General features: G+C 41.7%; 1 protein-coding gene across 2 annotated transcripts in view; it reads left to right on the top strand.

Moving 5' to 3' along the window:
- Positions 1-16,369, top strand: part of LOC146182512 (prolyl 3-hydroxylase 2-like) — a 32,144-nt gene extending 15,775 nt beyond the window's left edge. For both annotated transcript variants that reach the window (XM_084577637.1, XM_084577638.1), the window contains exons 9-12: positions 1,460-1,610; positions 3,718-3,835; positions 5,318-5,390; positions 10,486-16,369. In XM_084577637.1, coding sequence (XP_084433763.1) covers positions 1,460-1,610; positions 3,718-3,835; positions 5,318-5,390; positions 10,486-10,785 — 642 coding nt within the window. In that variant the 3' untranslated portion in view covers positions 10,786-16,369. The remainder of the gene's footprint in view (positions 1-1,459; positions 1,611-3,717; positions 3,836-5,317; positions 5,391-10,485) is intronic.
- The last annotated feature ends 2,210 nt before the right edge of the window (positions 16,370-18,579 follow it).

Raw genomic sequence — 18,579 nt, 5'->3', positions numbered from 1 at the left:
TTGCTCATTACTTCAGGACTTATTAAATAGATAAAAACAGTCGTTCTGTGATGACAGGCTGAAAACAAATTCCACATTTGGGCACCGAACGCAGCTCTTAGATGTGAAGTCCTTTAATCTGCATAGTTGTGCATTCGGCATTTGACAATGGGCTCTTGCGACAATGACACTTCGCCTGTAGTTGTAGTTTGCATTGGTTGGAGCAGAACTCCTCGTGACCAACTTCACTGCAAACTCGGCATTTGACAGCTTGTGACAGCCGACAAAAATCTAGGAGCTGCTGCCATCATCGAAACTGCGGAGCTGCCAGAACTTGTATCCTAGATGTCATATTACAGAATTAGTCAGTGGATGTCCAAGTAACTAATATCATTCAGCTTACCATGTTTTCAGCTTATCATACCTCCGCTTCATTGTTGAAAAAGTCTCCGCCAGAGACATGTTCATTGGTGTCTTTTTTATGAACAGCACTTTGTTGCTCGAATCATCCAACTTTTTCCTTGTAGATGCATCGTTCTGAATGCCTGCAATAAGCCCTTTTGATACTACACTCGCCCGAAAAAAATGTAGTGCATGAAGATCATAAAACACCCCTTTGGAAATTTTTGACATTAAGGTGCCATGTCCACATCTATGGGTTCAGAATTCTGGAAGTCCATCATAACGCTTTTTCTTTGTTTATGGTGATGAAAATTGGTATGCCGTTTCTATATGAACCTACTGACCATTCTGCATGGGAGATTTTATCATTCATGATCGTTTGAAGAGAAATCATAGAAAATGAGGTCTTTTTACTCCTTCCTTCATAAATCATCTCAACATCCATCTTGACCTGTCTTTTTCTTTGTATGGGCAAATTTTGCCGTAGCTGCAAGAGATGGCATCACAAACTTTACTGGGAGGGTTGACAAGCATGAGCCGGATTCCTTGGTTGATGTCACACAAGTATGCAGACATTATCTGCAACAGCCGAATGCATGAAAAAGATGGCATGTACAGAGAGCCAAAGATATTAGCAACTTAAAATGCACTGATACAGATTTTACTACTCAATCAATTTTGTGCAGTCTTCTAACTTTGGGTTTCTTTCATGCTTAATGTATCGAGTGAAATGGAAAAAGCAGTCATCCAATTAGTCAAAACTAACTGTATTAAAGTAAAGTTAGGCTATAGCAGTGCAAACAGCTCATACATTTAGCATTTTGAAGATATTGCTCTCAAGGAAATACTACCGCCTATTACAGGGTGATAAGGAGGCCCACATGCCGTAGAGCAGTATGAACCACACTGTCTTTCATTGTTTTGTTGCCACCGCCTCGCATGGAAATCTCAGCTCTGATTTCTACATGCAAGGCTTTCCTGCGTCAGTGTTTCAGCTGCACAATTCGACCACTTTTAAGCAAAATCCCACTTCACTCATGTTTCTTTGCTCATCATGGCTTCTGGTTTCTTGCTACAGCTGACACGAAATGGCACCCTAGACAGGCGACTGGCACAACTTTTCTACGATGCCAGCGACCGTGTACGAAGCTACATCGAGTCACGCTTCAACCTCGCTACGCACCTGTACTTCTCTTACACTCACCTGGTCTGCAGGGCAGCTGTGGCTGGTAAGTTTACGTGTATTCTTTTACACTCCTGCTGCCCCTGCAGCTTGTTTTAATAAAGGGTTGGTGCTAGTTAGCTGGTTTCACATCACAAATCACTAATAGTACCGGATGAAATTACAGGTATAGACCAAGATTGTAGGCTGCTGTGCTAGGTTTCCATCTATGTGCCAGTTGCTAGTTGCTTCACCTTTAAAAAATCTGAACCAGTTTCATAATTGCTGGTGCATGGGTGTTTAGCATCCTTATTAGAGTGCGAGTGATCGTGAATAGTTACAGCTGTGCTTTTTTGGTGCACAAGTTCATTTCTTTCCTTTTTTCTCAAATAAATGTCACTCGCGGATTGGATGACGTCCAGCGGAGTCCTATTAATACAAATCTACACAGAAGTGAATGACAAATTATGTAAAGCTTTTTTTTGACAAACAAGTCTCTGCGCTGTATATCACTGTTGATAATATGAACACCTGCCATTTGGACAGTGGGTTAGTTGAAGATGCGTAGAGCTCACTGTAGCCAATGTATTTGGTCACTCTAATGTAAACAGCGGTTAGAACAAAGACTTGGCTATTACATCCGCAATCTTCCTTTCTTTTATTTTAAGTGCAGGGCACAGAAGGTGGCAAGAAGCGCTTTGTCTCTGCAGCTGCTGTGGCACTGAAAGCTGTGATCAGCAGCAAATTGAGTTCAGAATTGTTGTACCACTAGGGGTTCATAAGATGTGAACAGTGAGTAGGAGAGATGTTATCAAGCATTACATATAGCCATTTCAGATTACTTTGATTTTTTTTTTTTAATGGTAGCAACCAGTGCAATGGACTTGAAGTTGTCAAGGTTTTGCCCTAAAATCCTTGGCCTGTCTTCCTAACGCCTTCAAATATTTTCATGCCACAGGGTGTGATAATCTTCCCACTCCACTATCTATCCCAGGCAGCACAAGCCATTGGCCCAATATCGGTAGTAAGTTGGCAATGTACTGATCCTATGTTGGGCCAAACATTGCCAACACAGTGCCAGTGTTGAGCCAAGGAACTGTGCTGCTGGGGTAGTGGCTCAACAATTTGAGACTTGTTGGTGTTATTTGTGTCCATTCTCAGAACAAAATTTCACTGTTTCAGTGCTTTATGTACTTTGCAGATGGAATTCATTAAATATATCGGTGCAATTCTCCAAATCCTCTTTCTGGTGTATCACAGTCACAAGTGATTCTTGTGCCTACAGTTTTGTGACTGCACTTAAAACATGAATTTAATGGCATCGCTTGGTTGCACTAGTCATACTTTCTATTTTCACTTAAAGTTGGTAGCCTGGGAAAAAGTTGTGGTCTTGTTTTTCACTTTTTTCACTGTTTTTCTTGTTTTGTGGAGCACTGTTCTTTCTTTACACTGTTTTAGCATCAAAAAGACTAAATCTGGAATAAGCTGGGCAGATTCATTATCTAACAAGCTTTTGTATTGGCTGGCAAGGAAAATGTAGAAAGAAAATGTCAAGAAAAATGACAAGAAAACTACAAAACCAAAAAATGAATGTGCCAAGAACGTAAGAAAAAGCTGTAAAATATAATCCATGCATCATGTTTAAAAATTTTAGCAATTATGCTTTCAAGCTTGTGATCTTGAGGTAGTAGCTCTGCTGGTTTGATTACATCTGCTGTACACCTGTTGCATTTTTTGTGTGTGTGTTTTTCAAAAAAGTGTGCACTTCTGAGCTTCAGGTAAGCATTAACACTGCTACAGTGTACTGGCCAGGCATCCTTCATAATGTAAGAATCTAATGGAAGAACCTAATGTAAGAACGTAAGAACAGTCTGTTCGTGCCTATTTCTACCAGGACTATCCATATATCTCTCTATCAGATTCCAGCAGACCTTGGCCTGATATATAACTGTTGTATTCCGATTCTATTGCATCGTTCAATCTACATATTAAGTAGAGTGAGGAAAGAAGAAAGGGTATCGTCAGAATAGAATTGTATTATCCTGGCCCCAATCTTTTTAGCTACATTCTTCGTCACAGCTGAAATTCCTGTCAGGTACCAACGGTTGTACGGATGGTGTATTTTTCAGTGCTCTGATAATTGCAATTTCATTAAAACTACGCTTTCTCCGCAGATATTTCCAGCAGGCCAAGCAGTGACATGAGCCACTCTGTTCATGCGGACAACTGTATCCTTCAGAAGACTGGAGAGTGCCTCAAACAGCTGCCAGCATACATATGGAGAGACTTCAGGTATATTGCTTTTCTTATGCACACCGAAATGCTTTTCATAAAAGTAGCGGTGCATCAAGGAAGCTTTTTGGAAGTAGAAGGCATAGAATTATTTACATAGGACAGATTAATGTCTCTTTGCTGTTGGCATTGGTTCATGATTTAACCCCTAAATACACCTTGTTATGCCCCCTCAATAGCAGTAACAGAGAGACAACTACCAGAAGTTAAGGAGTACTGATGGAAGTGAGTACAATCAGGTTTTCAGTCAGTCAGTCGGTCGGTCGGTCGGTCGGTCGGTCGGTCGGTCGGTCGGTCGGTCGGTCGGTCGGTCGGTCGGTCGGTCGGTCGGTCGGTCGGTCGGTCGGTCGGTCGGTCGGTCGGTCGGTCGGTCGGTCGGTCGGTCGGTCGGTCGGTCGGTCGGTCGGTCGGTCGGTCGGTCGGTCGGGTCGGTCACAGTCAGTCACAGTCAGTCAGTCAGTCAGTCAATAAAATGCACAAATTTAACAATTTTGGCTGGCTGCTTTTCGAGCATGTATTTTATTTAAAATAGATTTTGACTGAACTGTCTAACCGTCTGGACATTTTTATTTTCTTGACCTGGCCTACCAGCCACTCTATTGACGCCAGCAGTTATAGGTGTTCAGTGCATCTTTGATATCCCTAGATGTTTATAAGCTGTGTTTTGCTCCAAGGTGCGGCTCAGTAATTTTAACTGAAACAAAAATTTGTTCGACCTAGTTCGAAGTAAGGGGGAGCCTTTTTAGTGAATTTGATACTGACAGAGTTGAAGCGTCAATTTGAATAAACTAGTAGTATGAATTAAGAGATGGCTGCTTTGCATACAACCAGTGAGGGCAATGTTTTCAAGTTCCACAAAAAAAACTGGAACACACATCTGTTTGAATTCAGTGCTTGTAAAAAACGTCCTTATATGCCCGAGTCAGTACAGAAAACGAAGTACAGCATCTCGCATAGCCTTCACGTTTCTTCCAGGTGCAAAGAGAAAAGATTTGTTGTCACAGCATAAACAATTCGGTATACAAAACTTCTTTTTTTCTTCTTCAAGCTGGCTCTGCTAGACAAATGCTAGTTGCTTCATCAAGTATTTAAGGATGGTCTGCACACACATCTTTTATTTTTTGATGTTGTCCCATATAGTTCAGAATCAGAATTTTGTTTATTTAACATCTTGAGGATGTTGCTTGTGCTGGCAAAAAGCTGCTGCAGTTGTTTTTCTGTGATGCAAAACATTTGCTGTGGGTTCCCTGTAACATCTTCTTAGGCAGGGTCAGGCTGTCTCAGGCACAACAAAGCCAAGCGGAACTCATTCTTATCAGCAATTTAAAGTTGGAATACCCTGTCTTTAAATCATCTTAGGCTTTGAGATATTAAGTTGTCGCCATAACAACATCGCATGCTGGTGGCTGTCTTAAAACTTGCCTGACCGAATCCTCAAAAACTGCTATGTTTTAACTGCGTGCTTTTGCTCTCGTGTTCCAGTGCTGTGCTCTACCTGAACGATGACTTTGTAGGGGGAGAATTTGTGTTTGCGAGACATAAAACCAGCATACAGGTGGGTAGTTTCTTGCATGTACCTTGCATTAGCCCAAGGTTCAGTGTCAGAATAAACAAGGTTCGATAATTTTTCCCAGGCCTTTAGGCAAGACAATTTGAAAATGTATTCTATTATATCAGGGGCGGACTTATTGATGACTCTTAGAGAGTCCTTTTGGAGCTGAGAGTGGTCTTATTTCTGCAATGCACTTCTTGGACTTTACCCATTAAAAAGAAAAAGGATATTTTGTGGTGTTAGTGCAGAAACTTTTTTGAACAGAATGAGGCTCATCATCATCATCATCATCATCATCATCATCATAATCATCATCATCATCATCATCAGCCAGACTATACCCACTGCAGGGCGAAGGCCTCTCCCATATTCTTCCAATTAGCTCGGCCTTGTGCTAGCTGCATCCACTTGACCCCTGCATACTTCCTAACTTCATCCTCCCACCTAGCGTTACTGCCCCTCTAAGTCCGCCAGTGCATTAAAAGTGTCGAAAAGCTTTTCAAGGGTTTTGTGATGACGTAGCGGGTAGTGTCACTATTATGTCACTAGCATGGGGAGTATAAAATTACAAATGTTTCCTTTGAAGTGCTTTCTTTTTTTTCTGGAAAAATAAATACACTGATGTATGAGAGGTGATCAGAAAGTTTTACAACTCTTGTATCCGAAATACTGCCGGGCCGTGGAAAAAAAAAATTTATTTTTCAACATAACCTTCCCTCACACTAATGCACCTCTCCCATTCTTCTGGAAGGTTTTTGATACCTTGCAAAAAAAATTACAAGGGTTCAACGCTGCTGAATAAAATATTGAGCGAAAGCATTAGCTGCGGGTGACCGAGCGTTCTTCTTATTCTCTTTTATTGTGAAAGCAATACTACTCGCACTTCCAAGCCTTCGCGTCACACGGCCACAGTTACATCTTACCCACGTGACACTGTGACGTCATACCCCACGTGACACGCGGGCTGGCAGGAGCTGCCAACTTGGGTCTCTCGTTTCACATGGGGCGGTTATGTCAGAATCAGCCTACTAGGACCCTGGCATTCACTTTACCCCTATAGGCCACTAAGGCGCTTTTTTTTTTTTTTTTTTTTCTTTATTGCATGGAAAAACTTCCGTAAAAAGGAACAACTCCACTTACTTAAACATGTCCATGTCTAAAGTTACCGGGCTGCTTAATATGAGCCCGTCATATCCCCAGCCCGACAATGCACAATCATCAGAACATCAAAAGTCTGGGAGACATACACATGCGTCTAGATACGGCATCCAGTTTGGAGGTTCTTCACGTGCAGCATATACACTTCTCACCAAAGCACACTGCTCCCGAAACACGGATTTCGACGATCTTGGTGGCTCTGCATGCCTGTCGATCATGCGGCTTTTCCAAAGGCTGAACAGTCCCATCAACACAAATAGATCGTAAGGCACGACAGAGTTTTTGTCAGGAGGCAAAAATCTAATTGTATAAGGTGTAATTTCAATGTCCTTTTTAAGAGTTCTTTGTAGTATGTCCCAAAAGAACATGGCATCACGGCACAGAATAAAGCAATGATCAATTGTCTCAGGCACGTTACAGAGATGACAATTTACCGACCAGGGCACAAACATCTCCTTATTGTGAAGAAATATCTTGACAGGCAACGTCGCTGTATGTAATTTGAAAAAGAACGTTTTTGCAGCTGCCTGAATGCACATTTGCCTAACACGCTTTAGAACAGTGGTGTCCAAAAACCCCAGATAAGGCTGCCGATACAACGGTGTAGGGAACAAAGACTCAGTGAGAGCCTGGGTCATCTGCTTTCTCGAGAGGCTATACAGGTAATCTACAGAGAAACGCACAGTGAGAAAATTGAAAGTGTCAGCAACCTCCTTAAGAAATCCCCATAAACGCCCCTCACGAGCCTGCCCAGTTGGTGCGAATAAGTAAGGCAAATGTGGACTAAGACGCCTAATGAGCACAGTTACAAGAAAGTTCATATGGGTTGGTTAAAGCTGTGCTTTATATATGGGCTGAGGAAGAAGAAAAAGAGAAGAAGAAGAACGCTCGGTCATCCGCAGCTAATGCTTTCGCTTAATATTTGGTTAGTTTTTTTTTCTTCCTCAGCCCACGTATAAAGCCCCGTTTTAACCAAGCCGTATGAACGTGCCTTAGTGGCCTATAGGGGTAGCATGAATGCCAGGGTCTTAGCAGGCTGATTCTGACATAACCGTTTCATGTGAAACGAGAGACCCAAGTTGGCAGCTCCTGCCGACCGCTTGAGTTGGTAGCCCAGCGTCACCCTAGGGTCACGTAGGGTGTGACGTCACAGTGTCACGTGGGTAAGACGTGGCTACCAGCCGCGCTACGCTGAAGGCTAGAAACCTAGAATAGTATTGCTTTTGCAATAAAAAAAAACAACTTATTCCTGGTTGCCAAGCCACTCCTCTGTGGCAGTTTTGAAGCGAGTTCAAGTCATCAAACCTCGTTCCCTCGAGGTGTTTCTTCAAATTTGGATGTTCAAAAAGGATTCGAATTTGAAAGTTCGAATTCGGAAAGGTTTCATGGCATCCATTGCAGCCACCTTTAACACAACCAGAACATTGTCGATAATAGCAAAAGCACAGCTGCCATAAGCAATGTTCAGTTCTTCGGCAACTGCAGAAACCTTGATTCGGCAATTATTTATGATAAGGCTCTCTGCTGAGGCTGAGTGGTCCGAATCGGTTGAAGTGGTCGGCCGCCCCGACCTTGGGTCGTCCTCCTCGTGCACACGGCCACATTTAAACTCATTGAACCACCGAGTCACTGCATCATATGAAGGACATTCACTGCCATACACGTTCACCATCCTACTGTGGATTTTTTTGACAGAACTTCCCTCTTTGCACAGAAATTTGATAACACTTCAGTACTCGAGTTTGAAATCATGGAAGGACAACTTGTTTGACTTACTACCCCTCAACCAAGTAAAGACCTGTACCAAGTAACGAACTTGAAGGCTTGATATTCAGATCTTGCTAGGCTGCCGAGATGTCCTAAACAAAAGAGAGAGATCACTGTTAGATATATTTGATTATAGCCAAGCTGCAAAACTTTGATCTCCCCTCGTATATGCATTAAAGGGACAACCAAGGACAACTCCGTCAAGTTAATGCTTTTAATACAAACTGATTCTCTGAGCCCTTTCTAACTATACACACATTTCCCAGTGGCAAAGCACATCTTTACGGCTTAGACAATTGAATTTAAACATCTTCAATTCAAACTTAGGACACCTACCCAGAGAGGTTAGGTTAGGCTAGGTTAGGTTAGACTAGATTACGCCAGGCTAGGTTAGGTTAGGCAGTGTAGCATAACCTTTGATGTACAGTCTTTGTCAAAAGTTTACGGCCCAAGGATTTTTGCTCTAAGCCCAGTAAAGAGGCTCGTAAAGCAACTGTAGCGTTCGAAATCTCGTAGATGGCAAATCTCGCCCTTATTCTCCTCTAGCTTACATTCATATTCCAGTATTGCTGCCAGCAGCCACCTTACAGAGCTTAGAAGCAAACCTCTTGGGCCGTAAACTTTTGACAAAGACTGTACATGCAGAAAATTGGGTGTTGATATATGCAGTTTACTGCATTTTATTTTTCGGTTCCTTCTAGCATAAAAAAAAATGTTTTCAAAGAGTGTTGTCTTTTTGCAGTCAATACAGGGCAATTTCTTTTTGTCCTAATTGTTCCTTTAGGTACAGTGTAGGCTAAGACCTCAATGACAGTTTTTAAGCAGCTGAATAATCTATAATTATATTTAATCTTTTAATTTGAAGGGCCCCTGGCTAGGTTTAAACATTTAATGATAATAATAATAAAACTTAGTGTGTAGATTGAGCTGTTATGATAGTTTCTATGAAACATTGGAGCCATGCACACTTGCCAATTAAATTAATTTCCTTTGATTAATTAATTGGTAGAAGGTGCAAATTGAATTTGAACCTTCTATCAATGAAGCCAACTCCTTCAATTTCAGCATTGGCACCAATGATGAACAGTCTACCTACGTAACGGGAATACTTATGTAAAGTGGATAACACTTCCAGGATAGCAAGCCTGAGGAAGAAAGAAGAAAAACTAGCTGTTAAGGCTGTAGAGTTGCAGTGACACATTCTTATCTTAAATGAAGCATTTAAAAGAACCAAGCACTGAATTTTAAGCGTTTATATTTTTGTTTCCGGCACAGCAGTAAGGTAGCACTGCAAATTTGGGTAATTCCACAGCAGTTTTGTTTGAACTAGTACAGAAAATTTTTACCATGAGTTTTTTTTATTAGTGCGTGCTCCCATTTTTATGTAGCCTGGGAAACATGGCCAGAAATCACAAATGTGATTGGGCATTGACAAAAGTATGATATACAAAAAAACTAAAATCTCGCCTTTCATGCAGCAGTTAGACATTTTTGGTATAGAGTAGCGTCCATTTCAGTTTCTACACTCAAAGCTGTTACAGTATGCCCTGTTGTTGAAAGCTTTAATGGATTGTTGATACTGCATCATCCAAGCAGTTAACGACAGTGTGGTGCCATCTAGTGACAAAATAAAAAATCACATTTTCTCCAATGTGAAGGGTGCATACTTTTTATTGAGAGGTATACTAGAGAGAGTGAAAAATTAATAAAACATGACAAGCACTTCTGAAAGGAAAGTGAACAATGTGCTCTTAAGGAAATCAGTGGAATTTTCTCAAGATGTGGTCACGCGGCAGACGACGTCAATAATGGCAGCATTTCATTGCTAAGCGACGCTTCAGTTCGTTTTTATGTGATTTTTAATGCCAATTTAAAATTATATATCCTTGTTTCATGCGTATCACAATGCTCAATCTGTATAGTATGAGGGAAGATCTTTTCATTTCCTTCATGATCTCATGGCACATTTTGGACCATGTTCAGTCCCTTTAAGAGATTATGTGCATTTAAATACTACAAGAGAAAATACAAGCAAAATTATGAAATGGTGTAAAAGACTGTGTGCAGTTTGGTGACACAAAAAAAAAAAGGTTTGGAAATGACTGGGATCCTGTTGGAAGAGAATTTCATGCTGTCTGGCTCTGATTTTAGTCACACCATAACACATCTGCAGGCCTCGGTGAAACCCAAATGCGGCCGTGCTGTGGCATTCTCGGCAGGCGTTGAAAATCTTCACGGTGTGCTCCCTGTTGAGAAAGGAAGACGCTGTGCCCTTGCAATGTGGTACACCCTCGACCCCAAGTACCGTGAGCGAGAACGGGAGATAGCCTACAACATCATCAACAGGCATCAGTCCTCACCAAGTACAGAGCCAAATCTCCTGAAAGAGCAGAACCACGAAGTGCTGACTCCTCCTCAGAGCCGCACTGGTCAGCAAGATGATGTCAGGAGCCGTCGCTTTGGTGAACTGTGAAAGAATAAGGTTCAATGAAAGTGCATCGTTCGAACAAAGATGTTCGGGCGAAACCAAAGAAGGCAGCTATATGTGGTGTACTGTTGACTGTCAGTATTTCACAATCCCCATCGCGGTGGCGCAGTGGTTAAGGCACTCGAATGCTATGCCCAAAGATGCGGGATCGAATCCCGGTCACGGCAGCTGCTTATTGATGAAGGCGTGAAGCAAGGCGTCCATGTGCTGTGCGATGTCAATGCACATTAAAGAAGCCCTCCACTACGGCGTCTTTCATAGCCTGAGTCACTATTTCAAACATGATAGGGACCATAAATTTGCTCCAGTTATGCAGAATTCAAATGAACCTAGGTGAGGCCTAGGTGCCTGTTGAAATAAATGGGCAGTTTGAGCTAATCCTCTTAGGGGGGGGACAGGGCAAGTAGTACGGCTAATTTGATCAGAACTCTTGATTCCTAAATTTGTTTATTTTTTTTTCAACCCTCTTGGTCTTCATCCTATTGTGGCTAATAATTTTAGCCACATATGTTGCGCAACTTTTGAAAATTATGTTTTTTTTTAAAGTGCAGTCATTGAAAATTGAGAGCGAGTCACGCATCTCAATCGTGGTCTGGGCACGTTGTGAATTCTGTAAGTCTCCAACTACAGAGCGCAGTCAATATCAGTGTCACCATAACAGTAGAGAGCAGTAGATCAGAGCAATTCATTGGTTGCGGTGCCAGATTTCTGTGACCAAAAGGAAAAGTATACAAAGCAGATGCCAGAATAAAGCTTTAAGGTTGAATGTTTTAGCATTCGCTTTTTTTGCATGCTGCAAATCATTTCTATTGCATTTCGTACATTTCATAAAATTTCGTAACCAACATCATTAGAATGATGTTGTGCGTGACTTGAGATATTGGAAAGTAGAGTAACACTTCTAACTTTATTATATATATGCCTGGAATAGTTTCTTAATTTGATATCGTAAGAACATGTGTCTTTAAATAAGCATAGTAAATTTCAACTTTTATTTATTTTTAATTACAGGCATTTAAAAACTAATATCGTTATTGCAAGTTATGCAATTATGCAAGTTAGGAATCCCCATAACAACTTATTTAATTGTGCCAAATTTGGTAACATTTCATGCATAGTTGAGTTTCTTTGGGATGTTAAACCTCACAAACCAAACCCAATTTCATGCACAAATAATGAAAATAGTTTTATTTCCACGTCTCCTCTTAATGCTGAAATTGTGAAGGCATAGATGAATAAATTCCTTACGCATACATTATACATTATACTAGCTAATGTACCCACATGCAAAAGCCAATATTAAAAATTTTGTTAGCGCTGCTGAAGTTGAACAAACTGCTCTGCCCTGTGTGGGAATGCCTTTCCTATGCATTTTAGTCTGCCTTACCTATTATTCTAACTTTATGCTTCACTCTTTCAAAGGCCTGTTACACAGGCATGACCAGATATAAGCTTGGCACAATGAAATATGTCTTTGGAGCAACTTGCCAAAGAATTTGAAGATTGAAACTTGATAAAGGCATCTTCAAAGAGAAGGGACGAAGTGCATTTGACTAACACCCACAAAGTTGTGCACTTATTTTATTCTTTTTGTGCACAGATTTATCGTGCTGAGGAAGTGCTACCACAGGAATTACCATGTCAGAGTTTGCATGGAATTTTTTTTTTGCATCAAATGCATCACTATTGTGGCTGTTGACATTCTAGTCAATTTTGATACCAGTGGCTTAGGTGCACATAAGCCTAATGGGAACAAGTTTCTTTTTCATTCTGCAGTGTTTATTTTCTTTTCTTTTTACATTTGCTATCTGAGTACACCAATTCAACAACTCACCCCAACCTATTCTCCTAACAGAGGTCAAGCCTTTTCAGGTGTCTAAATTTATTTGCTTTGCACACACTACATATATTAACCAGGTCACAGTGCAGATAGCATAAAAATTTCGATTAAGAAAATGTATCATAGTCTAATATTTGTAACACGTACTTAGTAAAACTTCATAGAGATCTGAATAACATCACTCAGGAAACGCTACACTTTTGCTACACATCATTCCCGAGTCTTACATATATCGGCACTTTTGCGCAGTCAAGCTGTGCAAAAGTGCTGTACTGATCCAATGCTGCCTGTACAGGCTTATTAAAAAATGTAAACGCATTTTTTCTAGAAATTGCCATTGGGTGCCAATGATCACTGCTTTAACATGCAAGAAATGTGAACCTGGATGTCAATGTGAACATGTTAGAATCATTTTGGCAATGTTGCTTTTTATGCTTTGATGAACTGATTATTTGGCTTTGTCTCTAAGCTGATCTAACGATGATTTAACCATTCATTGAAGGAGAGATCAGCTTCAAGACAAAGCGAAATAATGAATAATGCTGAATGTGAATTAAATTTAAATTGTGAATTTCTGTACTTTAAATTCTTGCTGAATGTGGAATATTCCCTTTTACTGATATGCTTAGTGTTAAGTAATTGAGTGTAGGCCAAACAAATGACTAATGGCATGATTACATTCTGTGTAAAAAAAAAAAACGGATTTCATTTAATGTCTTTTCATTATAAGAATACACATTAGTCATCAAAGTTAGAGCCATAAATTTCAAGGACTTATACCTTCTCATGGCTCATTGAAGTGCTCATTGAAGCATGTTCTCCTTGCAGTAAGCGATTACGATTACATGGAAAACATCTGGTGAAAAATTGCTGGATTAAATCAGATTGTACAGGAGAGTCTAGTGCCATCTGATGCTATGATGAAAAGCATCTGTGCCATCTGACGGCAAAATTCTGCTTTTAAAACTAGCACTTACCTTATATCAAGTTCATGCTCTTGAAATCACTTGTCTCTGCCACATGGACTGTTAGCATGATTTAGGCTTAGAAATGGATGGAATATTATTCAGAAGTCCTCTTTCATTAAGTTTGATCTGCAGAGCATTCAGAACTATGCCTCAAAGCATTTCACATTTAAAACAGGTATAGGAAATATTTGCTCAACAATGTTCTATGTGATATAGCCGCACACTTTTTTTGTTGCAAAATTAGAAGCAATGACGGGCAGAAAAATTATGTATTAGCTAATGCTTGCAGAGGCTACTACAGTTGCATATGACAAAATTGTCTGAGTAATAACATTAGTACAGCTCATGTTGTTTTCTTGCTAAAGTTTTGCCGCTCTGGTAAGGGGGCAGTGAAAAATGATTTCATGGGTTCAAGTCAGTATGGGGGCAGCAAAAAGTCTTGCTAGTTTTCTTGTCTGAAGGTTTTTTCATTGTAACTAGTTGTTACTTTTGTTAAAATGTGTAATGTTGTAAAGTTCTTAGTTTTCTTTCATAATTGAAGCATTTAAATTAATTTGCATTGCATGTTAACTTATTATGCAATGCACTGTTCATTGCAATTTTTTCTTGAGCACTTAATTGCTTTTGCTGTTGCATTAATATATTGTATTGACAATATTGTGGGCAAATCGTATGCTGTTCATCTGTTTGCGTACTTCAAGTATGATGGTGCTATTCTCTTGCAGTGACTTTATTGCTGGTGGCTTCATGCATTTATGTGTGTATGTGTGCATGTGGGTACAGCCGTTCAAATCTTTAACTGGTACGCATGATGGCCACAGTTTCTATGATTCTGAGCTTTACAGAGGAGCTAACATGCAAAAAGTCTAAGTATTAATCTTGAACTTCTGGCAAGTTTTCTCTGCCCTAAGATGCAGGAGCACAGGAAAGGAAGGCATCGTGCACCACAATTAAAGATTTGGGCGGCTGTACATGCACGATGGGTATGCAAGGATAGCACTGCCATTTTTTAAGTGTTGCACTGATGAAGAGCTTAGCCTTAGCTACAAGTCAGTGTGCTTCAACTTGCACTAGACATATGTAACAGATATGTGTAGCTGTTTAAATCATCTCGTCATGTCTCATCATCGGTGTTACCTTATACAAGGGTCACTACTAAGCAATGGCACCACGTCAGTGAGGACAAAATTTAAAACGTCATGCGAATGTGACATGTCACTGATGCATTAATCTATCTATGCGCCTTTTTGAAAACACCCCAGGATGGCATAATTGAGTTGTGTGAAACTTGATGCATTCGAGCATCAGATGCTTAACTGTCTTTGTAAGTGGATATGGGTTGTTTAACAGTCAAATCCTACATTGAAGGCAAAGGTGCAGTCCAGGGTCCAGTGCCCCTAATGTAGAAGTTGACTATCCCCATACCATAGCGCGTCGAGAAGCAACGTTGCTGTGTCATTTATGGCTCGATGTTGCTCTCACAAACGCCGACAGTTCTGCCCGACATCCCTGCCTGACGACCGACAGCACTGTCTGTAAAGATTGTGGCTGTGAAGAGACGATCGAATATCTCTTGTGTGAATACCCTGCATTTGTGAATGAAAGACATAACTTGCGCTTTGCGCTGGACTGCCTAGATCCTCGTCCTTTAACGGCGGATAAGATCCTTGATTCATGGCCATGACAGTCGACTACCTTTAAGCCATACGAGGCACTGTTTTGCTACCTGACAGCCAATGGATTGATTGGCAAATTGTGACTGCTCTGTGTCCCTTTCCTCTTCCCCTCTTTACTCCCCTCATCCCTTTTCCCCAGTGTAGGATAGCCAACTTGAAGTCTTTGTGCTTAACATCCCTGCCTTCCCTTCCCCTCCTCCCTATCTGTACATTGAAAGGCAGTTTTCAGTGCCAAGAACATCAGAAAATGCACTCCCAAGTTCGTGGAACTAGGCTTAAGTTAAGGGGAGTTACTTCATGCAAAAGAAAGGGGATGCCATGAACTTGAAAAATATACAGGCCAATCAGTTTACTGTGAGGGAATTACTCCCTTAAACGTCAGTAACTAAAGGACTGGACTCGCTTTTAGGAAGAGCCGCACCGGGGTGGCGCAGTGGGTAAGGTGCTCTACTACTGTGCCCAAGGATACAGGACCGAATCTTGGCCTTAGCGGCACTTTTCGATGGAGGCGAATAGCAAGGCGCCCGTGTGCTGCGCAATGTCAGTCACATTAAAGAACCCCAGGTGGTCAAAATTTCCGGCGATTCTTATAGCCTGAGTTGCTTTGGGATATTAAATCCCACAAACCACCAAACCACTAGCTTTTGGGCAGGAGGCTTAAATATAGACAAAATTTGCATCATTAGACTATTGAGAAATGTGCAGAATATAACCAACCTCTGCATATGGCAGTGGTGGAGAGGGCCGGAAAACTGCGGCTCACGGTTAGCATAAGGCTTCTCCCTTGTCCAAATGCAGCTCATTATTCTATGGGACCTGCACATCCCCACCCGTTTCTCATCTTTCTTCTTCTGTAGACAGCTTTCTTTATGTTCTAGAGGAGACTGGCATAAATGCAGCCACTGCTAACTGCACTGTTTTGCGGAGATGGTAGCAGCAGCAAACATGTTATTTGAGCCAGACTTCAAGGCGTTTGCTTCATGGCTGGGGACGCAATGCAGAGGCACCATGCGCAATTGCTATGTGAATGGCATCCACTGTGACTAGCAGCTTTGTTTGACGAAATAAAGGAAATTATACCACGATTTTTTTTTACTGTGGCTCTTGACTAAGAAGATTAATTCTTTATGGCTGTTTGCATATACAGTAGAACCTTGTTGATACGTTTCCGGTTCATACGATTTCCCGTTTCATACGTCCCAAATTGCGGGAAGTAAAATACCTCCCATAAAGTTACACTATTCTTCTCCCGGTTCATACGTTCCCGGATAGCACAATTTTCCGATTACTGCGTTTCAAAGTTCGACAAATTGTGGCCGTACTGTGCCGGAGTACCCGGGTTCGATGCCGACCGTCGGCTGCTGGGTTTCGATGGAGGCGAAACGAAGTGGCGTACGTGTGCTGTGCGATGTCAGTGCACGTTAAAAATCCCCAGGTGGTCGAAATTTCTCCGGAGCCGTCCACTACGGCACCCCCTGCTCTCTTTCCGCTTTCACTCCTACCTTCCTCCCATCTCTTACGGCGCGGTTCAGGTGTCCACAGAATACGTCTGACAGATGCTGCGTCTTTCCTTTCCTGTGAACCAATTATATATATATATATATATATATATATATATATATATAGTTCGTTTGTAGTTGGTTGTTGGTTTGATGATCTGGTAGGATGTTTTTCTGGTACAAATCGGTGAAAATAGAAACCTCTTTAGCATCGCGTTTAAAACGTGACACATATTGAGACTGAAGCATATACTTTGTGTAAGGGATTAGCGAAGCGCATCTGCATCGTAGGGGAAGTTGGTACCTGTGACCGTAAATTTGATTTCGCCGCGGGCCACTGATGCGTGGCGGTTCTGAAGGATGTAGGGGTGGAGCTCTCATGGCGGAGGCATTTTTACTGGCGGGTGCCTGAGTACGCATGCACCCCCACCGGGGGTGCTCTGAAAGAGGCACATTCCAGGCCCGGAGGGTACTCGTGAAATCGTAAAATTGAGAAGCCACGACCTGATAGCGGCACACTGGTTAATGGGGGTGATAGCATGGGAGGCACGCACGCGCAGGCACGCGCACGCACGCGCACGCACACACACACACACACACACACACACACACACACACACACACACACACACACACACACACACACACACACACACACACACACACACACACACACACACACACACACACACACACACACACACACACACACACACACACACACACACACACACACACACACACACACACTAACTAACTAACTAACTAACTAACTAACGGACAGAGAACAGATATTCGCCGACGAGGAGTGTACTATGACCATCGCTATCGCTTCATCATCTGCTTTTCAAGAACGTGCAACCTTTCATCTTCAGTGATAATCATCGCTGTCTGTTCCGATTTCAGATGTATTTTCACCCCTTATATAACACGTACCCTCTGAAATGGGGTGAAATAAAACTGAACTGTGAGTAGCGCCTTTGTCCCGTCTTCTTTCTTGTGGTGTGTTTATTTCGGCGCAGTTTTTCACATTACAAATATGAACCAACTAGCCCAAGAAACGGTATTAATGTACTGCTAACTCTGCAAAAAATTGGTAAGAGAAGACATCAATTAGCTGACAGAGATGTAGGCTACATGTACTCCTGCGCAGGAGCGCCCTCTTTGCTCTACCTTTATATTTCTGTTACTCCGGATAACACGGTGCGAGAAGTCGCTCTCCTCCTGAGAAAGATGTCCCGAGACCACGGTCGTTCGAGGGACACTGCTAAATAAGGAGGATCAAAAAGAAACGGATATCGAGAGTCAAAGACACGTCGGGCCGCCCTTATCGGTGTCGTGTTTACGACCGTGCGCAATCCGGAGAGATGCCGGATACTTCTGGCACCGTGTTGCGGTGAGCGAGACACCGGGGTAAAAACCAGTCGAGTTGCGGGGCGCTCGAACACTGGTTTTTCCACCCAAGAACAGAAACATTACAATATACGAGGCTATTTCTGGAAAAACTTACATTGACACAGCAGCGGAGATTTTGTGGTTAAATGTCGTACGTTCTCTGCTATTCCACTGATCAATATACATTCCCGCTGCCTATAGTTTTTGGTGAAAATTGCGGCCTGAGGAATTATTCTTCCCACATTTTATCTGTTTTTACTGAGACAGTATTATTTGCTCTGTGTTTGTCGTTTTCGTCTGGTTTTCGAAGCTGGTCGGTCGCAAGCCTAGAAGCGTTAAAGAAAAAAAAAAACGGTAATGAGTAGTGCAGTTTAAAAAAGGGCAGGTCAGCTTTGGAAGCC

This window comes from Amblyomma maculatum, chromosome 8 (genome assembly GCF_055883805.1).
Source record: "Amblyomma maculatum isolate TAMU_Amacu chromosome 8, ASM5588380v1, whole genome shotgun sequence".
NCBI classification, from domain to species: domain Eukaryota; kingdom Metazoa; phylum Arthropoda; class Arachnida; order Ixodida; family Ixodidae; genus Amblyomma; species Amblyomma maculatum.
Note: the sequence above shows the minus strand (reverse complement) of the source record. Positions and strands in the feature narration are given on the sequence as shown.